The sequence below is a fragment of the Melospiza georgiana genome, chromosome 4 (genome assembly GCF_028018845.1).
Source record: "Melospiza georgiana isolate bMelGeo1 chromosome 4, bMelGeo1.pri, whole genome shotgun sequence".
NCBI classification, from domain to species: domain Eukaryota; kingdom Metazoa; phylum Chordata; class Aves; order Passeriformes; family Passerellidae; genus Melospiza; species Melospiza georgiana.
The window spans coordinates 10,628,445-10,655,945 of NC_080433.1; the positions used below are offsets into that span (position 1 = coordinate 10,628,445).

The 27,501-nt window shown below is 50.6% G+C and overlaps 1 protein-coding gene across 1 annotated transcript; it reads left to right on the plus strand.

Moving 5' to 3' along the window:
* The first annotated feature begins 9,215 nt into the window (after positions 1-9,215).
* ADA2 (adenosine deaminase 2) lies at positions 9,216-26,730 on the plus strand. Its single transcript, XM_058023725.1, has 10 exons — positions 9,216-9,260; positions 10,222-10,547; positions 12,917-13,136; positions 19,621-19,831; positions 22,361-22,488; positions 23,513-23,603; positions 23,890-23,998; positions 24,612-24,769; positions 25,585-25,787; positions 26,420-26,730. Exons 1-10 carry the CDS (start codon positions 9,232-9,234, stop codon positions 26,526-26,528), a joined length of 1,584 nt encoding a protein of 527 aa, XP_057879708.1. The 5' UTR covers positions 9,216-9,231; the 3' UTR covers positions 26,529-26,730.
* Positions 26,731-27,501: the final 771 nt, after the last annotated feature.

Below are 27,501 nucleotides of genomic sequence, written 5' to 3' on the forward strand. Positions count from 1 at the left end.
AGGTTGGAGGGGTGGTGTTCACCAAGTCCTGACCCCTGTAAGTACTCATGTTGGGCACTTATGAAAAGGTGCAAAGAAATCCTTTGCCTTAAACAAATGTCTTGGGGCAGCAAGTTCCACAGCTTAACTACTTAGGTGGGAAGCAGACAGGCAAACTTTCCTCTTACTGATTTCTCCCAGAGGTTGATTTCACTGGCTCTGCTGCAGCTGTGGCACTCCCAAAGAGAAAGCTCCTGGATGTTTTCTCTCTAGAAGTGCTTTACCTGTTTGAACAGCCCTGCAGTGTGCCAGCTGCAGGTGCTGAAGGGCTGCTGGTCCAGTGACACAATTCCCCTGGGCTGGAACAGAGACCAAGGGTTTTTCAGCACCCAAAAAGGGCCCAGCCTGGTGTCTGCTTGATTGTGTGAGAACCACTGGAGTTACCCCCCACATCCACACTCTCAGTGGTTTCCACACAAGTGCTGCCAATACAGCAGAGGAGTGAAGGGGGAGAAGAGCAGCCCCAGGCACAGCAGGACCCCAGGGGAAGCACGAGGGTTGCAGCCTGAGCAAGGCAAACAACCCGTGTGAGCCTGCCTCAGCCAGGTGGATTTAGTTCCTTCCAAGGCTTCCACTTCTTTCCTGGCCACTGCACACAGCTTGAGTGGGGCTGGAGCCGTGCAGGAGGAGGGTGAAGCACTGGAGGCAAAGCTCTGAGCATCCCTGGGGAGGCTGTGCCTGGGATTTGCAGGGGATCTGTTGGAGGTGGGGAGCAGGTGGCACAGTGCTGAGCTGCTCAGCTGTCGTGGGGCTGGAGAGGGACAGACACAGCTGGCTGAGGGGAGGGAAGAGAAGAGCTCAGGGTCTGGCAGTGTTTCTGCTTTACAGAGCTGAGGAACAGCAGAAAGGGACCCAGCAGGGCTGCAGGGCCCTGTGTGGTTCTGGTCCCGGGAGGAGCAGTGCCAGGAGCACCCTGCAAGGGCACACACAGGGTGTGTGGCAGCCCTTGTGCTGGGTGAGTACCCTGGCACAGCCCCTGCTGTGTGCCAGCAGGGCCTTGGCAGAGCTCTCTGGGGCATAGATTGATATCTGCTCATGCAAATAACCTGCAAGTGTCCCCCGGGCAGGGACAGCTGCTCCCCGCAGCACTCCTGGGAGCGCTCTTTATGTGCCCATGTAAGTACCCTGGCATTCTCTGCTGGGGCTTGCCAGCAGGGGCCCTGGCAGAGGCCAGGAGCAGCAGCCCCGTGGCTGAAGCCATGCCAGCTGAAGCTTTGCAGCAGCAGCAAGGCTTTCTCCTGCCCTGAACAAAGAACCAATGTGGCCAGCATTATTGATTTGTTTCGTGACTCGCCGCTTTTAGCAGGAGTGTGGCAGGAAAAGACCAAGAGGAGTTTTAATTTGTCCAAATGGCTTTAGACAAGGTTAATAAAGCCCATTGATAAATGGCACTTTTCATTAAGTTTTAATTACAGTGTCATTCAAACAGGCTGGATGTGCATAGTTTGATTTTTCCATTTAAGGTGATGCCTCAGCAAAGTTGCTGGTGTTTGTTTTTTTTTTTTCATTTAAGGTGTGCTTCCCTGAGCTCAGTGATTAATTTCTACTGTGGACCAAGGCTGCTGGAGAGCCTGACTGCCTCAGTGAATTCCCTTTGGCCCCCATCCCGTGCTGGGAATTACAGCTATTTAGGCTAAAATGTGAACCTAGCACACTTTTGTACCTTGACACATCATTATCTTGGTCCAGAAAGGCTGCTGGTGGCTGCTAGCCATCTCTCCTCCTCAGGGACTGGTGAGGATGCTGAGTGTTTCATCTTTCCTGCTGTCTCCCAGAAGTGGGTTTGGAACACCTGAAAGAGATGCAGACAGGATCTGGATCAGATCAACTCACAGCAGGGTGAATAAACAGAAAATACCAGAACCACTGGTCAGTCAGAAGCTTGGTTTGGCTGATAGTTCTCCCTCTCCAGAGTGAAAATCTGCATATTGTTTTAGCTTAAGAAGGTCACACATATTATCCTTGAGAGAGTGCTCCCTCCTGTGCACTGCACTCACTTCTGTCCCCAGCTTGGTTTCACAACTTTGTTAAAACAGCTACTTTAAAGCAGTCTACAATTTCACTATTTGCTCCCTTTCTTAACAGCAAATTTCCACGTTCTTTCCATGTAATCATTATAAAAGTGGAGAAATTCACTGCTGCAGAAGGCAGAGGGTTGTCTGCTAAAGACCTTTCACTTTAAAATGCCCACTGCTGTTTCCATCAGCATTTCAGGAGCTGTGGTGCCTCAGCCTGGGGATTGGCAGCAGATTAAATTCATCCCTTGCATCTCCCCCTGCCTTCAGAAGGCTCACACAGCATGGTGGCTGCAGCCAGGGCTCTGAGATCATCCCCTGGGGGTTTGACTGCCTAGGTTCAGGGCTGGTTTAGATAATCCCACAAGAGCCTGATGTCCAAGAGAGCTCTGTAAAAAGCCCTGGTGAGGGCTGTCAGGCTGCTCCCTGCCTGAGGTCTTGCCCTTGCTCCCAGCTAGGCTGCCTTGCCCCATCAGCTGTGCCATGGACCCTGTTTGTGCGGACCCTGACCTGTGGACTTCAGCCCCTGAGCTGACCTTGGTTGTGTCTCGTCACCGTGGGCTGGCCTGGCAGGCACTGGGCTCTGCCTGAACCTGGCTGCCATCCCCAGATCTGCTCTGCTCTTCTTGCCTGGGGACTGTGTCCCTGCACCTCTGTCACTGCCCCACGCCTGCCTTCTGCCACCCACAGCTCCAGGCTCACCTTCCCCCGTGGAGCCAGCCCTGATTGATGCCCACATCCCTGATGGTGCCTGTCATTTTGCCTGGCAGAGGTAAACCACAGCAGGAAAGAGTCACCCTGTGTCTGCAGAGGACATATTGGTCAGGCAGAACAGAAAGGAAGAAGCTTTCCCAAATTATAATTTAAAGTAGCAGTGGGCAGCAGCACTCCTGCACCCTTGTGCCCTTTACAAAATCTCAGACTGAAGGAGGCCACGGGAAAGGGGAATTTCAGGCAGATGGTGAGCCTGGAGAAAAGGAGACTCAGGGGTGACCTTATTACTCTCTACAGCTCCTGAAAGGTGCCTGTGCTCAGGTGGGGCTGGGCTCTTTCTCCAGGAACTGACAGAACCAGAGCACACAGTCTCAAGGTGCACCAAGAGAAATATAGGTTGCATATTAGGAAAAAGTTTTTCACAGAAAGAATGATAAAGTACTGGAATGGCTGCCCAGGGAGGTGGTGGAGTCCCCATCCCTGGATGTGTTTAACAAAGCCTGGATGTGGCACTGGGTGCCAGGGTTCAGTTGGGGTGTTAGGGCTGGGTTGAACTCTATGATCTTTGAGGGTACTGCCTGCAGGGTGAGGGTGGGAGGTGCCAGGGGACAGGAGTGTGCTGGGCTGGGCTGAAATGCCTCTGAAGAACAGGATGAACAAGTCTAGGCACGCCAGAAATGCCCTGAGCCTTGTCTGTAACCATCACAAGTGGCTGGGCTCTGTTCAGGGTGTGCCCTGCTGGGATGAGCACCCTTCACCTTGCTCTAAACTCTGTTGCTCAGGTGTTGCCACAGCTGAGAGCAACACAAATCCCTGCAGAGCACAGCCCTGCCTAAGGAGCTTGGGGGAATGAGGTTTTGCTGGCAGGGCTGCTAGTGCTGACTGGCTTGGAGCCAGTGTCTGCATTTGCAGCATGGTACATGGAGGTACCTCTAAAGGGAACTGTGCAGAAGCCTTGTTTTGACATCTCAAGGCTTTAATAAAGTTTGGATGTTTGCCTAGGCAGGATGAAGCTTGGCTACAACACAGGCACTTTTGGCCAGTTGTGTTTTAACCCAAATGCTCCTCACTACTGTTAATTTTTTAGTACAAACCCATTCTAAATGCTGACTTGCTTGTCTCATGCACAGGAGGAAAAGAAACCATGCAAAATGGGGTGACTCCTGAGCAGCTGAAGGTCGGGTGTATCTGCTGATGTGCTCCCCAGCCCTTGCTATCCTCTCTTCCAAAATATTTCTGGAGCCTTAAAAGTATAAAATAAAGATAGCTCTGGGATTCATTGTAAAATGTCTCTTCTGGTGAGACTTCCGTGAGAGGCTGGGGTCAGAGAGAGAAAGAGAAACATGGTGCAGTGTCCCTGCAAGGCCTTGCACTTTTTACTGATTGTGCTTGAAGTGTGTGTGTGATGGTGGAGCCCTGTGGGTGATACAGACACACAGAAATGGAGAGGCAGGGAGAGGAGAGGATGGCTGACATGCAGGCACACAGAAATGGAGAGGCAGGGAGAGGAGAGGATGGCTGACATGCAAACACACAGAAATGGAGAGGCAGGGAGAGGAGGGGATGGCTGACATGCAGGCACACAGAAATGGAGAGGCAGGGAGAGGAGGGGATGGCTGACATGCAAACACACAGAAATGGAGAGGCAGGGAGAGGAGGGGATGGCTGACATGCAGGCACAGGATGTCCTGGCAGAGGTCAGAGGGATGCTCACAGCTGCAGAGTGACCACAGATGAACTCAGATCCTGTGTGATGGACCCCAGGGACAGAGGTGGAGGGATAAGGACAGCAGACACATGGTTGGCTTTTGGTTCTGTTTGGGGAAGTCAGGTGGGAGGAGTAGGAGGCTGGGAGTGGGGAGGATGTTTATATGGAATATAGCTCCTAGGAACAGGAATTTTGCCTGCTTTTATGCTAGGGCAAATCCCTCCAAAAGCATACTGACCCCTGTGTATCCATCCCCCAGCACAGCCTGGGGATGGACAGATACCATAGGTCGGGCAGGAAACCTGATGTGACTAGCACAAAAAGCAAGAAAACACTTCCCATGGTAGCACTGGGCTTCTGCCCTCCCTAAAGTCACCCCCCAGAGAGAGAGTCAAGTACACTTACTAATCCAGGATGTTTTGGTCTCCTAGTCTGCTCTCATTTTGGTCCCTGTGGGTAGGAGAGGAAGAAAATACAAGAATACAAACAATAAACTTGAGGCTCTGGGAATCTTTGCACAGAAGGCTCGGTGACAGCTTGGGACCTGGCTTGGATGGCACTGAGCCCTTTTCCCAAACACCCAAAGCTCCCAGCTCGTGCCCAGGAGCCCTTGGCAGGCTGCTGTTTGCCCCCAGAGCAGTGGGGTGTTAACACTCACCAGCTCACTCGGCTTGTGCTTCCCCTTCCCAGACCTGCAGGGTGGGGTGACAGCAGCAGGGAACTGGGCTGGGCACCTGTGGAGGGCTGGAAGGAAATGATGCAGTTTCACTTATTCATCTGCATGCTGAGCTCCAGCAGCAGCAGCGACAGTGTGCTGAGTGCTGAGCCCCTCTCCTTGGAGGGAAAATGCTGATGGAGCTCTGAGCCCCCCTGCCATTGTGAGAAGGATTTGAGCTTTTGCAGGTGTGCTGGGAATAGCCCAAAGCACCTTGTCTCGGTGGCTGGCCAGAGGAATTCACGGCTATTCTATCTGGGAGCCAGGCAATGATTACAAATCAATGACTCCACTCCCAGAGTGATTCATCATTAACCTGGGAATTCAGCCCTTTCCCTGGCTCTCTTCGTCAGCACCTCCTGCTCCTGAGGCATCTCAAGTGGTTTGAATCAGTGGATAGTTATGGATGTAACTGAGCAGGAGTGGAAGGACAGATGGACTGAGACATGGAGGGCTTTTGAAGGGGCATGGAGCACCTTGGGGGTGAGCAGAGCTCAGCTGCAGACTGGGCAGCAATGCTGCCAGCAAGACCCAGGGCACAGCATCTTTCTCTCTGCCACAGAGCTCCCACTGCTGTCCCTGTTGGGCTGGGAAATGCTCCATGGTTTTGCCTGGCTGGGCACAAAGTGGGGTGGAAAGAAATGAAAACACCAACCTGTGCCCAGCCAGACCAAAGCAGAGGTTATGGAGCACTCCAGTGGGGAGGTTTTAATGACCCCAAACATCCCAGGACAGTCTATTCTTAGTAATAATTTATAGCACTTAGCACTGTTACATGTTCTTAGCATTTTGCAGGCATGAAGCAGAGACTCTGTGGTCTCACCCAGCCCCAGCAGAGGGAAGGACTCTCCAGAGCCTGCCCTCACTCACCTGTGCACATGCCCAGCTCTGCTGTTTCCCTGCCCCTTGTCCCACCTCATGGTTCCCTCTCCAAACTAGATGATGTCTCTTATTGCAGATTTGCTTTACAGCAGCTGCTGGCCCAGGGACCATGGCTATTGCACCAGCAAATACAGCAAATAACCATCACAGCTAGGCAGGGAATTGGTTCCATTTCACAAATGAGGCAGCTGGCACAGGAAGAATAGCTAACTGGTGAGCGAGGAACACATTTCCCAGCTCCACTCCTCTCTTCCCGGCCTTACAGTGATATTTCCAGAAAGCAGCTTGGATTACAACATGTTCAGAGAGGCTAGGAAGCTGAAAGGCAGCCCCACCCTCTGTGCTCTCAGAAATGCTCCTTGGTTTGCATTTGGCTCACACAAAAATGGGTTTCCCCCACAGAAAACACAGCCAGCTCTGCATCCCCCCTAAGCCTTGCCTCTGCTGGATTTGGCACTTTTTCAGCTTCTGCTGTCACCCACACACTGCCAGGCTTTAACTGGGGCTGGGGGCTGCAGGGGCACACTGCAGGCTGGCCCTCCACAGCAGCAGGAGGGGCTCTGCAGGACCTGGGCTGAAGGATGAAGTGAAACCACACATCTGCAAGCCTGCTGCTGCTGCCTCTGTGATCCTTCCCCCTTCCTGCAGCCCAGAGCTGCCCACACTCCCTGAGCCAGGAGCAGGCTGGTGGGAGCTGTGGCCACAGCAGGGCACAGGAGAGAGAGGTGGGGCAATGCTCTGGGAATGGTACCTGTCACCTTGAAGAGGCTCAAAAGGTTTGAAGGAAAGCAGTTTCACACGTGGAACTGAAACTGAGGCAGGGGGAACTGGCTGTGAGCACCCAGTGCTGACCACCAGCTATTTAAAGCTTCAGATGCCTCTGAGGTGCAGCTGAGTATAGAGAAGGGGCACAACTGCAGCTTGCACACACACCCCCAGGATTTGGGACACTGCTGGTACAGCTGCAGCAGCTGAGGGGTCAGCAGGGGCTGGAACCAGCCCAGAGACCAAGGAAAGCTGGGCTGTGTGAAGGAGCAGGGATGCCTGGCTGAACAGCACATGGGACCAGAGCCAGGGAGCTGAAGAATATTCCAGGGGCCACACAAGACTGGACAGAACTGCAATCATGCCCCTGTGGACAGACACAGAGCTATTGCACAACCTCCAAACAGGCTACTTGGTTCTCAGGAAGAATGCAGAGAAGCTGGGAGATGTGTTGGTCTGGAAATGACAACTCTAACATTCCTGTTAATCCTTGGGACAGGCCAAGCCTTCCTATACCACACTTCAGTTCCCAGGGAAGCCTGAAGCCAGGGTTTTGGCTGCCTGCAAGCACTAGACAAACCCAATCCTCCCCCAGATGGGGCTCCTTGTTGTCCTCTTCTCCCTCTTTCCACTTTTTATGTCCAGACAGATCCCACCTAAAACCAGCTGTAGTCCCATTTCACCAGGATTTTTTATTTTCAGAGCACGTACCACATTTTAATAGAGAGCAAAGCATCTCAAACACCTGCTCATTTCCTAGTCCAACCTTTGCAACATCTGTACAAAACTCTCCTGGCAAAGTCTGCAACTGTTTATGTGGAAAAGCCCCATCAAAGAAGTGTTTGAGCACTGGACTTTAGTTTTGTTTTCCAAATGTGATTTGAAAGGATGAACCACTACAAATCTGTGAGGCCCTCTGGCAGGCATTGCCAAGACCCCTGCCTGGCTGTAAGCTATTTGAGCTCCCTCACACAGCATTTTAACCCCACTCAGTGCTCCACAGTGGGAACCTGTCTCTAGCACCCAATTGCTCACCACAGAGCCAGTTTTCCAACTGCCTGGGCTGAGCTTGGTTTTATGGAACTAATGCTGGGCTTTACTGCCACGAGAAAATTAAAGCAATTCCCTTCCTTCCCTGATATTGCTCCCTTGAAGGTATTTGGAGGCAGAACTCCTGTCCCTGCTGAATCATCCATGTGTTTCCCTCCTGACACCTCCCACCCTTGAGCTGCTTTCATCAACCAATAGCTGCTGCTGAGCATATTTGGGTCATCTTTCCACTCCTCTGATCCCCCTCTCTGGGAGCAGGATCACCTGGAGACTCAAGGAATGCCCATCAGGTGTCTGGTTGGGACAGTCAGGAAGGGGAGGGTGGCCAGCCTGAACTGAAGCTTTCAGTCCCTTGTGCCAGCTAATGAAATTTAACATGTTATTGACCAGACTCTACTATCTCTGCCTCAAAAACAATCTTTGTGACTGCTCTGGGTTGTTTTCAATAGTCCTTAACTCACAAGACCTTCCTTTTTGTTTTAATATTTAAAATTATTCAATTTTTGGACTACATTAAACCAAATGGACTTTGTTCTCCCCTGGAAGCTGTTTATGTAACATCTGTTTTAAGTAGTTTTAAACTCCTAAATTTAAGTAGTTTAAAACTCCAGTTCGTTGAACTGTGTGAAATAAAATGCTGAAATGACTGTATTTGTTGTGATTTTTTAAAAATAAATCTATCCCCCCTCCACCTGACTGGAGTTGAGCCCTATGTGTCTCAATCCGCCTGGATTGATGCCTGCCCCATTCCCAGAGCCGGCAGAGACCGGGCACGACCATTTCGAGGTACAAATTGCTGTTTTCTCAGATGTAAAGGCACTAGCGAGCAGAGTTTGCAGTGTCGCGGGCATTAAAGGCTCTGCAGCAGATCAGGATTAGATATCCAAGATATCAGGATGAGATATCCAAGCCCGTGTGTATTCCCGGGACAGGAACGCGTTTCTCCCAGGGTGTTTAAAAGCTGAATGTGCGCGCCAGGGAACGCGGCACGGCTGCACAGATAAACCCCCAGAGATGCCCTCGCCGTCAGGCACTGAAGGGTTAAAGATTTAGGGGAGATTCCCCGGAGTGACCCCGCTTTTTTGGCAGCCCCGCCGCTGCCCGTGTCCCGCTCTCTCATAACCTCGCCCGCCTCCTCCTCCTCCTCCTTATATATTCATGAAGCGGTGCAGCTGGGCTGCAAGAAAAGCTGGGCTGCACAGGAAGAGGAACTCCGTGTGCCTGGCTCGGCACGGCCCTGCCGGGACGGACCCCGTCCTTATCTCTCTCGTTATCGCTGTCCGTGCCGGGGCAGCGCCGGGCTGGAGGCAGAGCCGCTCCGGGCAGCGGCTCCGGAGCTCTGGATGCCGGGAGGAGGAGAGGAGAGCGGGCAGTAAGTGAGTCAGTCCCAGCACGGCTAAGATAACACTTTCTGGGGGATGTGTCCTTTTCTCAGCTCAGAGCCAGGCCTGCTGTGGGGCTGCAGCCACCCCTGCTCTGTTTGCTCCCCTTCAACCCCACTAAAAGGGCTGGGATGTTTTCCTGGACCTACAGGTGGAGGAGAGCCTGGAAGGAGAAGACACATGCACAAGCAGGGCCTTTCTATGTCATTCACATTTCAAAATATTGAGCCCTTCTCCAGGCTGTTTTGCTCTGGAGAGGTTGGCAGGGAGGGTCACTAAAGCCTGGAATTGAAGGATTATATTGCAGTTGTGCTTTTTTGGGGGAGGGAGAGAGCTCAGAGTTCACATGTGCCTGTGTCCTGTGATCCCTTACTACTCCCATGGTCTCACTTCCATCCCCTTTCCTCTGGGATTGCAAGGAGGACACACCTCTGTTACTGCAGAGAAAGCCTTGGGGGATCCTGCCTGTAAATGAACCCTTGGGATAGCTGGAAGATACTACAAGGGTGCAACAGGACCTTCTCTCAACTGGAGGGAATGGGGATCTGATCAGCTCAAGGCAAGCCTTAGCTGGACATTATCAGCACAGCCAGCACCTCTTATTCACTGAGAGCTCCACCCCAGCTTGCAGGCAGCATCCTGAGCCCACCAATCCCCCATTCCAGGCTGGCCCTTTGCCTTACTGCATGATGTGCTGCCAATGTGATCCAAGGAGCAGCATCTCTTCACCCTACCAGCCTTGCTGTGTGTAACCAGCAGCCACAGGGAGTGTGCTGATCCATAGCCCTGAATTCAGGGGACACTGCTACCAGGTGTCCCTGCCAGTTCTAAGCACCCCATTAACCCCCTGCCTCTGCATGATGCTGTTGTTAACCCAACAACTTCACATCCCCTTGCCAAGGTGCTCCCTTCTGACCTCTGCTAAAGCCTGAGTGTTTTCTCCCTGTCCAGGTGCAGCTCTAAGATGAAAGCTCCATCTGGGCAAGGCATCAGGCTGGCATGCCTGCTCCTGAGTCTGGCTGCCCCCTGCCTTCCCAGCCCCCTCTGGAAGGACAGGGACTCCCTGATGCAGCAGGAGAAAGCCCACCAGACAGGTGGCAACTTGGTGCTGAGCAGGCAGGAGCAGCAGCTCAGTACAAAGCTGGTAGACCTCAAGAAGAAGGAAGTGGAAGCAGCCATAGCTACAGGACAGTTCCCTCCAAGCATGCACTTCTTCAGGGCAAAAAGCCTCATTGACCAGAGCAAGGTGTTCAGCATCTTAAAGCGCATGCCTAAAGGTAGGCTTGGCTTAAGGAGCCTCATCTTACTCATCCTTTCTCATCTTTTGCTTTCTGAGCTAGGACAAAACACAGGATGTGGGAAAAAATCATCTGAGAGCTGTAAATTGTGCTCTTTGGGTTTCAGGAAAAGCCCTGAGGAGAGGAAGAGGGGGATGGATTGGGTGAATGCACATTTCCAGCAATTGTGGCATTTGGTTTAACTTACAATATGGATCCTTAAGTCTTTCAAGAGTGGAGAAGGGACAGAGGAAGCAAAGGCAATAAGAAATACCAGACATCCCCATTTACTCAGCATGTTCCAGCCGGGGTCTCTTTTTCCCACAGACACACTCCATGGACAGGCTACCAACCTTATTCTGTATCTCAGCCAAAAGTGTTGCATCCCCCAAAAAGGTGCAGGTGGTTCTGTAGCAGACCTGGAAGTGTGCTGGAAAGTCTGGGGGCACCAGAGGAGGAAGGGGCTACCTCTAACACTGAAATCTTTATGTTCTTTGCTTGTTGTGTACAAGCCTGTGTACTTCCAGCACTTAAAGGGGGCTTATAAAATTGAAAGAGAGCAACATTTTTCACAGGCAGGTAGTGACAGGACCAGGGGGACCAGTATTGAATTAAAAGAGGAGAGATTTAGATTAGATATTAGTAAGCCTACTCAGAGGGTGGTGAGGCACCAGAACAGGTTGCCCAGAGAAGTTGTGGCTGCCCCATCCCTGGAAGTGTTCGCAGCCAGATTGGATGTGGCCCTGAGCAATCTTCCCAACTTCTCCCTCCCAGTTTCCACTGTGGAATGCAGATCCCAGTGTTGCAGCATCCCAATCCATTAACATAAACAATTAGTGTGTCAGAAACGTCATTATCCTGTCATGGCTGAATTGAACAGTCAGAAATTTAAAAGTACTCCCCTCTTTACCTCCAGTATCATTGGTACCAAGTGGGAGTCAAAACAAATAATGAATATTTTTCAGTCCTGACAATGTTTAAATGGGCTCTTGGAATCTTTGCAAGGGCTGTAAGCTTTTAGGGCCAAGATCACATCCTTGTAGCTGTTTGAGTAGGATTTGATCAGAGCCCCTGGGAGTCCCTGTTGTTTCAAGCACCACTATAATGTCTGTTGCTGCTCTCACAGGGAAAAAGGTGACATTGCCAGCCAGAGGAGGGTCAGACAGCTGCAGCATGCCCAGCCTGGTGCACCAGCTCTGCTGAGAGCAGCAACCACAGCTCCTCAGCACCTTAACAGCCAGACCCTCTGTAGTGGGAGATCATAGACATGACTCTATATTAGATTAGTCCACTGTAAATTGTAGTCTGGAACCTAATCTAATGCCAAATACATACCAGTCTTGTTCTTGCTATTCATGTTGTCCCTTCACCCTTCAGGGCATCAAAGCTATTTCAACTAAGAGGTCTCCCCTAGACTAATAAAATACACATCTAAGACTTCAGCTCTCACAGTGTCTTCCCTTCACAAAGGTGAGGCATAGTGCAAGAACCAATAGCACCAGGAGCCTTTGCAAAAGGAGAGACCTCAGCAAAATGAAATTATAAGGAAGGTGAGCATAGAGAGGATGCTCCCTGTGCCAGGAAGACTGGCAGCTGCCAACACACTGCACAATAGCAGAGCACCCCAGAGGCCCTCTGTGCTGGCCAGCAGCAGATGTACAATGTAAGCAAGCATGCTTTTGATAAGGCACAGAGTAAAATGTACTTCTGCATCTGAGTGCAATTCCCCAGAGTAACGTGGTCTGGGATTTTGGTGTATGCCAGAGCTCCAGAGAGCTGACAGAGGAGACACACACTAGGCACAAAAACTGAAGCTGGGATCCAAACAGCCTCGATACAGAGCTTTGCTTCAGGTGTGCTCCAGCCAGCACGCCTTGTGAACTGCTGCGTCCTGTGCAAGTTTCTCTTTAAAGCAGTGGGGCCTGAGCCAGCTCACAGCAAACTCTGCCTGAAAGACCTTTAATAACTTGGAGCATTTTCCATCCCAGTGGAGCAGCAGAGCTCCCTATCGATTCCCCCCTCCCTGTGCTCCCAGCGAGCTGTCACACTCTGCCTGCCCAGTGTGTGGAGGGGGGCACATCCTCCAGCCTGGGGGAGGCAGAGCAACAGTGCACTCCTTGCTGGGAGAATTCACTCACAGCCTTCTAAAGCATTTCCAGACACCCCCAGATGGACAAACAGTTACCCCATCAAACCTGGGCTAACAAACTGGTGCCCCCATCAAACCTGGGCAAACAGACTGGTGCCCCCATCAAACCTGGGCAAACAGACTGGTGCCCCCATCAAACCTGGGCAAACAAACTGGTGCCCCATTAAACTTTCTCCCCAGCTGCCTGGGCTCACCAGGACATCCCTGTCCCCCCCACCAGGCGCTGTGCTCCACCTGCACGACTTCGCCATGCTGAGCGCGGGCTGGCTGGTGTTCAACGCCTCCTACCTGCCCGACTGCCACATCTGCTTCACGGCCGCGGGCTCCGTGCGCTTCCGCTTCTCCCGGCCGCGGCCGCCGCCCGCGCCCCGCTGCTCCCCGTGGCTGCTGCTGGACACCTACCGGCGACAGCTCCGAGACGTGGCCGAGTTCGACAGAGGGTGAGTGCACGGGGGCGGCCTCCTGGTGCTCCATTCTGGGACAGCTTTCCCCTTTGCTCGCTGCTCTACAGGCGAGGAACTCCGTGTAGGGCTGGAAAAGCAAATAGCAATGAATGTATGAAGGGGTTTGACAGCTAGCTTGCAAACAAAGCTGAGTTAATAGAAGAAATGGCAATTGATGGTTTTTGAGTGTATCTATAGCAAAGAAGAAGACAAAGCCATCAGCATAGAAGCAAATTAGAAACTTTTTTCTTCTTAGATCCTGATCACACGTGTATATCATGTTCAACCTAACAGTGACAGCAATGTAAGAGTTTGAAGGCTGCTGCATTAAGTGCACCAGTCAGGGACCATAAAACCTGAATTTTTCTGTGAACACACACTGAGGAGAGAAGCTAAAGTGGATTTATGATACCTGGCCCCAGCTCTCCTCAGCACTGAATGGGCTGTCAATGTGGGACAGGGCTGCACGGTGCCTCAGCCAGTGAGGTATCCAAAAACTGGATGGGGAAGCCGGGTAGATGATGAACAGGCTGTTCCCAACATCAGAAAAGTCCTTTGCAAAGTCATTATTTTGATTCAGAACAAGAAGTTGGGCAAACTATTTATGTTAATTACTGTACAAGCAAAACCCCTCAAACTTCCCAAAATAAAACCCAACCCAATTGTCCCTCCAAGCACCAAACTTGTTTTCTGCCATTGAAACCCCAGTGTCACCCATCACCTGGAAGCACAAGGCACTCATTCCCAACAGGCACCAGGAGCTGTGGCTCACCCTCCTGGGTGCTGGCTGAGCCAAGGAACCCCACACACAGGACCCCTGCCTGGTTTTGGGGCTCCTTTCCCTCAAAACCCCTCCTGCTAGCAGAGCTCCTGCCCTTACAGCAAGGCTCCTGCAGCTGCTCACACCTCAGCTGGCTCCCCAGAGCATCACTCACCCTCCTGCAGGAGCTCCTCTCCCTGCAGGCAGCTCCTGCCTTCACTGCTGGCAGCCTTTAATCAGGGCTGGGCTTGTCTGAGCCACCTGGCATTTAATCACTTACAGGTGGCTGGGAAGAGCCTGGCTCCCCCTCCAGCCAGTGGTGATGGGAACACAGAGTCCTATCTCCCCATCCAGGGGCCATTGATCCCGGGACAAAGCCCTGCTGGAAAGGCCAAGAGGAAGCAGGCAGCTCTGCTGTGGTGTGTGGGGGGCTGGAGAGAGCACACTAAATAATGCATGAAGTCAGACACTGAGCGATGAGGACAAAGGAAAATATTGAGTAGCCATCCATTGAGAGGGCACTGCTGTCCATGGCACTCTGGGGGCTGCAGGAAAAATAGTGTGAGGTGTCATGTAATGACAGACAAGATTGCCATGCCAACACACAAGGGCAGGGCTGGACTGAGGCAGTGCAGAGGACCCTAATTCCAGCATTTCCCAAGTGAAACTTGGTGGGTTTTACTGCAGTGCTCTCCAGTGAGGTTGTGTGCTCTTAAATGGAGACCTTTTAACTCTTAGTGAGCTGGTGTCCCCTCCACGTGGAAGCTGTCTGGGCTCTGTGCCCTGCAGATCTGGGAAGGAGGTCAGGTTGAAAAGCTGAGGAGCTTCTAGACTTGTGGCATGGTATTGCCTTCCCTCCCCAAAACCAGCAATGGGCAGGGCAGAGGGGTCTGACCCTCCAGGGCATCCACCATCCCTCCCTTATGGAATTCCAGAAGGGAAGGAGAAAGTGATGCCAGACCCTGGGCTCTTGACTTTTATATTCTGAGGCTCAACTGCCCTGACACGAGATGGACAAAACAAGATCCAGTGAGAAGTCTCTGTTCTCTGTCTGCCACAGAGAAAACTGGTTCCCCATTAGCTCCCTTCCATTTCTGCTGGGAGTGATGAGGAAGGAAAGATGACAGCGGCAGCTCTCTTCAACCACACCAGGAGACCCATAAATAACATGCAAGAGATTGGATTTTGAAACAGCTTCACTTCCCTAAGCCCCAGCAATTGCAGTGGACATTTAGAAGTGTCTCAGGAGCAACCTTTCACTGCACTTGTTTTTGGTTGTGCTTCCATGGCATGATGCCACTTTCTGGCAGAGGCTGAGGGCAGGGCATCCTGTACACCCTGTACACCTGGGGCTGTGCTTTGTGTGGTTCCCTCTGTTCCTGCGTGGAAACACTTGTTTTCAGAGGCAGTAGTGACACATTCCTCTTCCTTTGTGTTTGCCTGACAGTGTTTAGTGGCCACAAGTCAGAGCAGGACTTGAGAGTGGCAGGCACAGCACAGGGACACAAGACAGAGCCTTGCTGCAAGGGTCTCCCCAAATCTGGAGGGGGATTCCTTTTGCCCGAGCCAAGAAAAAACTTGGATCTCTGGCATCCTGGGTGCTCGCTTACCCATTTGAGTATGTTGTCCTTCATTTCTTGCCCTTCCATGCTCATCAGCACAAAATCACAGAGGAGTCATTAGGCATAATGTGCAAACACACCAACAACAGCCACACTGAGGCACTTCCCCTCCTATTCTCCTCTAATCCCTGGGCACTAGTCTAGGGGTTAGGAATGTTTTTGGCCGTCTGGAAATAGGTCTCTAGCCAGGAATAGGCCCCAATCTGTTCTGCTTCTCAGTTTCTGGAAGCTCTCCCAGTCTCTTGAACATGTGCATCCCAGGCTACCTCTCTCCTGCACTCCTCTTTGCCCTTGAGCACTGACAAGCTGAGAGAAAGCAGATGTCAGAGCAAAGAATGGATGGATAGTTGGGTGGTTTCAAGGAAGTGTCAAGGGAATATGGCAGCAGGGAAGGGCTCTCATGCAAGGCAGGGTGGATCAGCAAATGTGAAGGAACAATGGAAATGTTTCTGAGAAGCTGCACCTCTTTCACCTTAAAGCATTTGACTAGGAAGGGGCGGAAGAAAGGGGAATCTGCAGGATTTTTTTTTGCTGTTTGCATTTTTAGGTACATATACATATATGTGTGTGTGTGTGTCTGTGTGTGCTTTGGAAGTGACTCCTTTTGTTTGTTTCCCTCAAGAGAAGGTCTAATCATTCCTATTCAAAGCACACATCTCATGGGCCAAGACCCTGGAGGATTGTGTTATTGGTGAGCTTCCAAAAGGATGCTCTTAGGAGAGCCAGGATACCACGGGCCAAGGGACAGCGAAAGGAAGGGAATTTTGCTTTCCTACTTAAAAGGAAAAACAATCCTCACTTATTTCCTTCACAATCAATTACAATTCAGGAGAATGTCATTCTTTCCCTCAAGAAGCAACATAATGGCTGCCACCTCCAAAGCAAGAGCATGCCCCTAGATATTTAGGGAAGCAGCATTGACATTCCAGCTATTTGTAAAATACCACTGCACACCCCCCACCAGCAGCACAAGGACTGAGGCCGTGCCCAGCAGAGCTCTCTATCACCAGGATGAAGTCATCTGTGAGGGAGCTGACACCACGGCCCAGGCTGCAGGGACAACTCCCCTGGGCACTGGCGGCGGCCCCGGCTGCCATCACCTTCCCCTCCGTGTCTTCTGACTGCCTTATCTCACAGAAAAATAGGGCAGTGTGTGCAGTGAGAGGGGGGGAAAAGGGGAATAAAAATCCACCACAGAAACAAAGCACTCCACTCCCTCTACAAGTCCCCCCTTGGGGAGAAGAAGAGGGGATGAGAGAGAGTGAGAGCAAGCGAATGAACCACATGTGACAGATGTTAGTCACACTATTTAATGCACCACTGGAAGACATTTAGATACCACGGTGAGGAGAGGGGCATAATTACCCATCGAGAGCAGAAAAAGGAGCAGGAAAAAGAATCCCCTTAAAAATAAGGCAACAAAAAACCTTTCACTTCTGTATTATATAGCACAGGAAAGGAAAACGGGGAAAAATCCAGGAAAAGAGAAAACAAATGCACAGTTGAAAATAAATAATCCTTGGCTGGTCATTTTAGCTGTGCCCCTTTGGGCATATGCATTGCAATAGCATTGTTCAGTGCATATATGACATGACATGGAGGGCTATTTGTAGTCTGCACCTGATCACTGGCCAAGGCCCATTCCTGAAAAGAAGCAAAAAAAGAATGTGTTTATGAAGCTTTGCTTCATCTGCATGAGCTACTGATGGCAAAAGCCCCCAAACCCTTAGGAGATTATCTGGTTATCAAGCATGGATCACTATTATGCAATAAATCTTCAACAGTTCTAAGGATCAATAATCAGTCTCAAAGGGAAGAGGATTATAAAGAGAAGCACAATTTGATTTATGTGCTTTTAGGAGCAGGGTGGTGTGGGGATTTATGGCTGTTTCTAGCCCAAGAGCACAGGCTAAGCAAACAGCCACGAGTTTGTAGAGGCAGATTTAAAGGCGGGGAGCGGAGCCCTGCGTGCGCTCAGCGCTGGATGGAGGAGCCGAGTTCTCACAGGACGAGGGCAGAAAGCGCTGGGAGCCCGACTGAGCACCCATCCTTATCTGGAAGGGAGCTGCCTGCACGGCGAGACCGGGCTTGCACGGCCTTTTGATCCACGGGGAGGTTTGTCCCGGAGCCGCTGGGAACGGCCCCGCTCGGCCCCCGGCTGCGGGCAGGTGCCGAGCTGGAGGGGAGCTGCCCTTCGGCCAGAGGGAAGGGAAAACCCTCCTTCCCACACGAAACCGCCCGATGAGCAGCAGCACAGCCTTTCTGCCCCCCTCCGCAGCTCGGGCAGCTGGATCAGCGCCTCCGGGATGCTCCTGACTCCCGCATTCCTGGTTTCTAGGGTGATGCTGCGGTGTCTCCTCGCTCCTCGCCCCTCCCGTGGTCCAGCTCGGTCTCCTCTGCTTGCATGGATTACTGAACAGTAGCTGGGGTTGCCCAGTGTCCTGGATAATGGCACCAAAGCCCCTATTGTAATGCATGGGAGGGCAGAGCCCAAGTTGCTGTGGAAACCTTAACTCTGAATTTTCCTGACTGTTGAGCATTTAAAGTCTCATCCTTAACAGTAGTAGCATCTCTTTTATGTACAGGTTTGCTTCTAAAATTGGTGCTGGCAAAGAAATTAACAGGGTGAGGAAGAAATGAAGCTGCAGGCCCTGGAAGAGAATTCTTAGGGAGTGAAAGAGCAGGCAAATCCTGGGGGAACAGGCTCTGCTTTTTGGGCAGGATGGAGGGATTCAAAAGGCATATCTGCCCAGGATGTCTTAGTTTATGAATTTGGACCAGAGCACATTTTACATCTGTAGGGGGGCTGTGGGGGTTTAGTTCCATCCACAAAAGTGTCCTGGATGAAGATAATAAGACCACAAATCAAAGCCACACCTCCCATATAACAGAGCAGAGCGCTGCACGAGGATGGGGGCCAAGACATCAAACAGGAAACGTTATTAAAGATCAGTAGCTGTTACTGAGGGGAAACAATATACCCAGATGAAAGCTGAAGCATGGCTGAAGGTATTTCTGTCTGAACCTGCTTAGCCCCTGACATGAGATAAGCACTGGGCCAGCAAGAAAACATCTGTAGGTTTCTGTGATGGCTTCCATTTGTCCACCCAGGAATGGAGTTCATCACCCCTGCATTGCCATTCAGACTTTGCCCATTGGTAGGAGAATTTTGTTATGAGCTACTCTTCAGGTGGAAGAAGGAGGGCTTCAGGTGGGATGAAGGCTATCAGCTTGCCAGAGGTTGGTGGCATGGCACAGATGCTCACCCTGTCCTAAATGCAGGCTGTCACCCACAATCAGATATTCTTGCAATTTACTGGCTCCCTTAAAGTCTGCTTGATAAAACTACCCACTGTCTCTCTGGATTTTTGAAAGAGGCTCATATGCCAGCTGAGTGGATGGAGTAAATAAATATATTTCCACCACAGTAAGGAAAAGCCAGGACTGAGATTCTTATCAGCTGTTCCCTGAAGTAGCTATCAGCAAGGCAGGTGGGGCATCAGGTTTATTCTCAGTGGCTGGGAAAAATGATTTCTGATTCAGAACTGTCTTCCCCTTGCATTTTTTTGGGTGGCATATTTTGACACTACAAAGGTACCAGGACAACTTATGGGCTCAGCAAGCAGGCTGGTGGTGGCCCAGCACATGGCATGTCCTGTAGACTCAATCTGCCTTTCAGGTGCTGAATAAAGGACCAAGAGTTGTGACATTTTAAGCACACTGAAGATTCTTGGGAAAACACATTGTCTGCAGGAGTAATGTTCATGCCTGCTTTCAGATTAGGAATACCCTGGGTAGAAGAGTAAGATTTTCAGATTAGGGATATCCTGGGTAGCAGAGTAAAATTGATATAAAAGCACTGTGCTTGCTTTTGTAACTCTGTTCCTTGAAAAAGGGATGGTGGGCAGGTTTTAAGCACCTACCCCTACCCTGCTTACAGCTCAACATGTATCATACAAATTCTGTGCCATTAAAGGAGTAAATACAGGTGGCAGAAAAATGACCTGAATGCTTCCTAGCTGCACCAGCCACTGTTGTACTGCAGTGCCAACAGGCTCTGTTTGCTCTCCTCATTCCTTCTCTTCTCCCTTTTCTATAGCTTGCTGAGAAACCTGACCCTGGTGACGGATAGCCCTGAGCTGGCCTACCCTTCTCAGGCTTTCATTTGGAAAAGATTTGAAGAAGTCTTTCTCATTGCCTCTGGACTTATCTGCTATGCACCTGTGTTCAAGGCCTATTTCTACCAGGGGCTGCTGGAGCTCTATGAAGATAACATACAGTATGTTGAGATAAGAGCTATCCTGCCTGCGGTACGTGGGGTTTGGCTTCTCTAGTAGTCTTTTAAATCCTTGTTTCTCCATAGCTTTTCTCAAGCCCTATCTTGAATTTAGTTTTTGGATGTTTGCATACCTGCCCTCCTAAGGATGCTGGAAAACCTTGATCATATTCAAACCTCTTTCTTGGAGATTTGCATAGGCAAGGGCTTGAGAGACTCTTTGTTCTTAGTGGCTAAGGGAGATACCTGCTGTGACATTGGCACAAAACTACATTGTACAGACTGGGAGCTGGGTCAAAATCTTGCTCATTGGGAAGATGTAGCTCAGTTTTGCACCAGAATCACCTGTTCTGTGGCAGCTGCTCTGAACAAATTTCCTGACTTGGATAGAGAATTATTCTGGAATAGTTGTTATTTTAAATCCTCAGCTTATTTCAGAATGATTACTCTAAATAGGTGAGTCAATCAATTGGCAAAACACAACCTACCACAATTTGCAGACAACCTAAAATTTTAGCTGTGTGTATGAAGTATGAATCGCTCCTTTCATTGCCATTAACACTAAAATCTGGTAATGGTTCAGGCCTTTCACCCAGAGCTGGTCTGGTTGTCCTCCAAGCCTACTCTGCCCTAATGCCTCCCCAAGCACCAGCAGCCCACACCACCCAAAGTGTTCCCACTTTCCCAGTGACAATTTTGTAACTGCAGACATACCTTTCCCATGTAATTCTCCAGCCCAGCTCCATGCAGGACTCCATGGGGGTGGGAGTTCTGTCAGTCTATCATACCTGAGAAGAGAAGAATGTATTGCAAATGGGAAAAAAAAAAAAAGGATGTGGAGAAGTCCACAAAATTTACATGAGTCTTACTGTGATGGGGATTGCCATAAGCCAGTTGCTCTGAATTCAGCCACCACCTGTCTTTGGGGTACCTGAAAAGAGAAAATAACAGCAATGTCAAAATGCCTGTGCATTTTGTGAGGCATCCCCCCAGGCCACACAGGTTTCCAGGCCAAGAGTATCTGCCACGATACAAGTGCGTGGGCCTGCCTGGAAAATACCCTGCCTTTACCATCAGCCCTTGGACATGGCTGTGAGTCCTTTTGAAGAGAGGCTTGGCAGGGAAGATTTGCTTCCCCATCCAGCTCCTGATGCTGGCAGCAGCCGTGGGAGCCTGCAGAGCCCTGGGGCTCCCCTGCCGCCAGCAGCTGTGAGCTGCAGTGCTGTGAGATCCAATGCTGTGAGCTGCAGTTCTGTGAGCTGCAGGGCTGTGAGCTCAAGTTCTGTAAGCTCCAGGGCTGTGAGCTCCAATTCTGTAAGCTCCAGGTACCACAGCAGGGAATACCAGGAGCCACAGCCACGCCGGGATGGAGGGCAGCAAAGGGACAGCCAGCGTGAAGCTGGGGTTAGAGGGAAGGGAAAAGCTTCATGGGGAAAGTCAAGGTGAGCAGGGTGTGACAGGAATAGCAAGGTGCTCGTGTGGCTGGAGAGCCTCCACAAGGCTCCACAGCAGCAAAAGCTCTCCCTGCAGCAAAGCCTGCCAGAAGCGGCCCCGAGGTAAAGTAAATGAAACTGGGATTTAGTGTGAAACAGCAAACAGTGTGGAAAAGCCCCCTAAGCCCAGCTGTGTTTGCAGATTCAGCTGTGTAAAGTCTCACATTCCCATGGGCTGCAGCTGGGGAAAATTCCCTCTGAGCATCTGCAGCTGCCCCACGGCTGCTGGTGCCTGCAAGGGGGACACCACGTTGTAATGGGGTGTGGGGCTTTGCAGGGGCATCCCTGCAAGGGACAGCACCAGAGGGGAAGTTAGGGGGTGAAGTGGAGCAGTTGAAGGCTGGAGGAGAAAGGTGACAGAGAAAAGAATGGTGAGAAGGGTGAGAGGAGAACTGATGGAGTGGTTTCAGCTGCTGTCTGTGAGTGACTCCAGGCAGAGCCTTTGTGGGTTAGTATCAATTCAGGGTCTTCACCCCTGCTGAAATCAGGGCAAAAAACAGCCCTGGTAGTGAGGAACCCCCAGAGCAAGTTGATGAGACAGAACATGCCAAAAGGATTATTTTTCCCAGTTTGCAGCCAGAGACCTGAGAAAAGCATGGCAGGACTAAATGACTGACTCAAGGTCATGAAGCAAACCTCTGGCAGAGGGGAGCAGCAGGAGCCCAGCTCAGCTGGTAGCTTATGGAGCTCAGCCACTGCATGCCTTGGGGCTGCCTCAGCTGACAGATTGCCACTGCAAGGCACAGAGCACGTGTGAGCTGCAGACAGCTGGACAAAGCACTGCAGACAGGAGTGAGAGGTCACGGTCTCCAAGGGGTTCTCAAGGGCGTTTGCTTGCCACGTCTGAACACGGAGAAACTTGTATCACACAGGAGGGGGAAGTCCACTCCTTGGTTCTTGCCAGCTGGTAAAGGCTTGAAGAATGAAATGTTCTGCACAGATTTCACTGCTTTTGTTTTCCTGCCCTGTTGTCAGGACCGCAGCACTCTGCTTCTCCCAAGGTTTTTGTCACTTCATTTCTCCCAATTCCAGTAAAACACCTATTCTAACTACTGCTTGTCACACTGCAGGTGTATGAACTGGATGGCACCAAGCACGACAAATCCTGGTCTGTGGCAGCCTACCGGGAAGTGACCAGGCAGTTTGTGAAGGAGCACCCAGACTTTGTTGGAGCCAAGGTTATATTTGCAGCACACAGGTAGAGGCTGAGCAGGGCTGAGAGCAGCTGTGCCATGTGCAGGGCAGAGGGCTGGGAGAGGCAATGCTGGGATGCCAAGGTTGGTTGGGAATGTCCACGTGGGCTGTTGGAGCTGGGGTGTTGCCTCCTGAGACATTCCCTGGCACGTGTGAAAGGCTGAGGGTGAGAATTCATCCATGTGGGTCTGCCTTTGTGCAAAGTGAGCGCCAGAGGAGCATCCATGAGGCCTGGGAGCAGGAATGAGCCCAGGCAGGGTTGCCTGTGTGTGTGTCCAAGCCATGCCTGCTCTCCTCTGAGCCTGATGCACTCCCCCACCCTGCAGACATGAAAGCAGTGACAGCAGTGCCCGAGTTTGGGCACTTGGTGTGGCAAAGGTCCCATGGGACCTGGCACACGCTGCTCCTTGCAGCCTGTGTACGGCATGTTCGTGCTGCTGCCCTCCAAGCAGGCAGATGCCACGAAGTCATGTGAGGTGATCCTCAGCAAGCACAGCAGACCTCAGCAGCACAGCTCTGCTTTGGCACAATGCCCTCTCCAGCTCAGAGCTGGCTTGCCTCTCTGGCCAGCTTGATTGAGCATGGACACAGTCAGCAAAATACACTGAGAAGTTTAAGTCTGATAGGGCTGGAAGAAACCTAAATGGAAAACTCTCTTGAAATGCAGTTACTGCTTCAACTCACAACAAAACAGCTGGGAGGAAAGAAAAAAAATGAAACATTTTCTCTCCACATTGTTGTGTTCCCTTCCCCGCTTGGTAAATGGGAAATCCAGTGAGTTAGACAAGCATGCCTCAACTCAAGTGACAGCAGGGTCTAGCCAGGCATTTCCTGGTCATTCATGGGTTTCCTTTCATAATATCAATTTTCTACTGCTGTTCCTCTAGAGACCTGAAGCTGGTTGTCAGATTCAAGAGCAACTTGCATTTTGGAAGTACCCCTGGGGGCCCCATTTCACAACTCAAACCCTGAGAAGGCAGGCCCAGGGGAGTCAGCTTCTGCAGCTCTTTCTCTCTCTTGCTCTCTAGGATGCTGAATGTCTCCCAGATTAAAGAAGACATCATCACTGCCATGGCACTCAGAGCCCGCTTCCCAGACACCCTGGCAGGCTTTGACCTGGTAACTGAATTTCTTCTGACCCCTGCTGATATAACCACATATATCCCGTGGCATATGTTCTATACCAAAGCCAGAACCTCTGCTGCTGTACTGAAATCAGTGTTAATGAATTGCAAATCCTCCAGCTAAGGATTTTGTTCAGGGTAATTGACAAAATCCCCTGAAAGAATCAGCTCCCTACCCCACAGCATTGTAATTTCAGCACAGCTGGCACCTCATTTATACAGAGCCCTAAGTCCCACCATCTTCCCAATCATGCTCAAAAATACCTTTCTGCTTTCCCCAGGTCGGTGATGAGGACCAAGGTCATTCTTTATGGGAGCTGAAGGATGCCCTGACCATCCCATATTCCATGGGGGTCAACTTGCCTTACTTCTTCCATGCTGGGGAGACTGGTGAGCATGAGGACTCAAGCCTTGTTACTGCTTGCAGAGGCAAGACTGAAATCCTGCAAAGAGCAGAAGCAGCAAGCCTGGCTGGCTTGCTGGCTGTATCAAGAGGATGTGTGTGCATACATGTGCACATAACCAGTTTCCCCTATGCTTTTCTCCTTATCAGTTTGGGGCTGTGGCATTCCCACATGACCCCTCCCTGCTCTGGACTGTAGGTGTCACATTGCCCAGCATCTTTGACCTGGTGTAGGAGTTATTGCTGGTGAAGGTGAAATAATATTTCACCTTAAAACACATCTCATTCTAATGCACAGGCTACTCCCCAATAATTGTTACTTCTCTCCATTGACAAGTAATGGAGTCCAGCATAATTAACTCAGCTGCAAGAGCAATACTGCAAACGTCTGAAGCCAGGTGAGATGGGTGGGTATCTCCATGCTGGGCATTATCCTGGGCAGATTTAGATCCCTGTTTCACTGAAAATGCAAATGGAAACTCTGAGCATGAGCAACCCTCTCACCTCACAACTGGGACCTCTATTAACAAAATCACCTAGCAGTTTGAGGAGCTTTATCTCCTCACAGCACTGCACTGACTCTTGTCTGTCTCTGCTCAGACTGGCAGGGCACCTCTGTAGACAATAATGTGCTGGATGCATTGCTACTGAACACCAGCAGGATTGGCCATGGACTCGCTCTCATTAAACACCCAGTAGCCAAAAATTTGTCTCTGAAGAGGGATATTCCTGTGGAAGTCTGTCCCATCTCCAACCAGGTATGTTGTTATGTGGCTGGGTCACTGCAAAGGGGATCACCATCGCTGTGAGGGTCAGCTGGGGGGCACCTACAAGTTCTGATGCACACAGGCTGGCTTAGTTTCCTTTGCAGCACCTTACACTACAGTTTACCATGCAGATGTACAGTGAATATATTTAAGGCTTGTAATGCCAGTCAGCAAAAAAATAATTTAAAATCCTATCCAGAGGAACCTGGGAAGGCAGTCCTCCCTAGTGGAGATGAGGCCCACAGACACAGAGGTGCCTTAAGAAACATAATTGAAAATACTTCAAACCAGGAGGGCCAGAGGCTAAGAAGCAGGGATTCTAATGGAAGTTCTTGGTTTTGCAGAATTCATAACCAGTGGGAACTCTTTTGCAGCACATTACAGAGGTGCAGCAGAAAGGACTTTGGTTGGAGATTTACTGGTGTGAGCCTTAAGGGAGATAACCCTGATACCAGCCCCAGATGCCTCAAGCTAAGCACCACAGCAAATGTGTAACCAAAAGACTGTTCCTGAATTGCTCACAGTCAAGTTGTTCTAAATAAGCACAAGTTATTCACCCCACTGGACTTGATTAAGGTGATTTATTTAAGAAATTAATCTCCTTGTACAGTCAGTGGAGACAAGCTGCTTCCTCCTGCAGCAGTTCAGAGCAGAAAACATTGTGAACAGTCCTCTGGAGCCTGTCCCTCCCTGACCACTACCTGCTGGCAGGTGTCAGTGACACAGCTGCAGCCCTGGCAGTGTCAGTGTGACACAACTGCAGCAATAACCTGCTGAGGTGTTGTCTCCCACTCTTCCCCACCCAGGTCCTCCTGCTGGTAGCTGATCTGAGGAGTCACCCTGCAGCTGACCTCATGGCTGAAGGGCACCCCATTGTGGTCAGCCCCGATGATCCCCCAATCTTTGGGGCAAAGGGAGTCTCTTATGACTTCTATGAGGTGTTCATGGCCATTGGAGGGATGAATGCTGACCTGAGGACCCTAAAACAGCTTGCACTCAACTCCATAAAGTAAGTTCATTACTTCTCTCACCTTGTTGTAGTAATCATAAGGGGGCTATCAGCTTTCACCCTTGCTTGCATTTGGGTTTTTGCCTCACAGTCTCCTCTGCCACAGGAGCGGGGCTTCTGTCAATCCAAAATCTCCTCTGTGTGTCTTGTCCAAAGGCAGGACACAGGGAGCCCAGAGGCCCCTCTGCCTGTGTTCTCAAGGGCCTTTCTCTGATTCCATGCCCCAGTGTATTCTTCCTTTTCCACTCTTTGGGAACTTGCCTCCAGCACCTAGTTCTGGGTTTGGGGGAAATTGTATGTCTTTGTATCACTTGTCTATTTCTGCCAAAAATTGACTTGCTGCAGTGTTTGCCATCCGAGAAACACAGAAAAACAATTAGCATTTCATTTGGGTGTGTTTAACCCCTTTTTTCTATTAACTGGACAGTTCTGAATGTCCAAAAATAGTTTGGATGTGAAGCCCAGGGTCTCCCTGAACATTCCTCAGCTCCTGCCTGTTTTACAACGTGTGGTGCAGGCATGTCCTGCAAGGGTTAAACTCTTGCTGCCTCCTGCCTTTTCATTTCAGTGCTGCTCTTGAAATAGCTGCCCCCTTGTCTCCTGCCTGACACTGACTTTCCTCCTCCTCACAGATACAGTGCCATGCTGCCGGCTGAGAAAGCCAAGGCCAAAGAGCTCTGGCAGAAAAAATGGGACCAATTTGTGGCTGACCTCTCTGATAGCTTTCTGAGGGAGCTGTAGAGAGAACAAGGCTCATCTCAGAAGGCATTTGGCAAGCTAGAGTGAGCCAGACTGATTGCTAAGAGGGAGACTGCCTCTTCCATGTGACCTGAGCAGATGAATGGACGTCAAAGTCTCACCTGGCCACTCTGCTAAGCCAGGCTTAATGGGCTTAAAGCTAAGAAGGAGCTGCACTATGCTGTGAAACTCATGGGCTGCAGGTAAAAGGGAGCAGTGAGCCTTTAGAAATCACCCTGCTCAAGAGTCAAAACAATTAAAACTTGCCAATGGCCAAATCCTGACATCCTTATTCAGGAAAAACATGCTTTCCAATGAGAGTCAGCAGGAGATTGCCAACACGAGGATCTCTGAATTTTGCCTTACCATTACAAAATGCAGACCTTGGCCGGAAACAGCAAAGACAAACATCCAACCATTTGGGCCACTGACCTTCAAGAGAGCAAGGACTGAAAATGACTCTTGTTATGTTTAACCCTGGGCCTGCTGCCAAAATAGCACTGCTAGGTTGAAGAACCAGTCATAGGTCTGATGTCTGCTATTTCAGGACCTACCATGGCTGGAAACAAGCTGGTGCAACTTTCTCCCACAACATTTAAGCCTGGTTGCACAGTGATCATAAAGCCAGAAGAGAGGTGCCTCAGTTGCCAGCAGTTTTTTTACTACAAACTCTTTTCCTGTCCTCTGGTCAAAAGGAAGGCAAAACACATTTCAGGTTAAGTCAAAAACATCCTGGCTTCCCAGACCCAACTTGATTAAAACTATCCCCCTGCACAAGGCTGTGTTAACACAGACATTTATAGGAAAGACCTTTTGCTTTCAGGGAGTTCCACTACCAGCCTTTGTTGCTGTACTCATCGTGCAAATGTGGCCTTATCCTGCCTGTCAGAGAGATTTTCACCTTGGTAGAGAACTGCTGTGGATATCCACAGGGCTCGTTTGGACCTCTGTGGTTTCCAGCTCCTTGGCAAAAAAA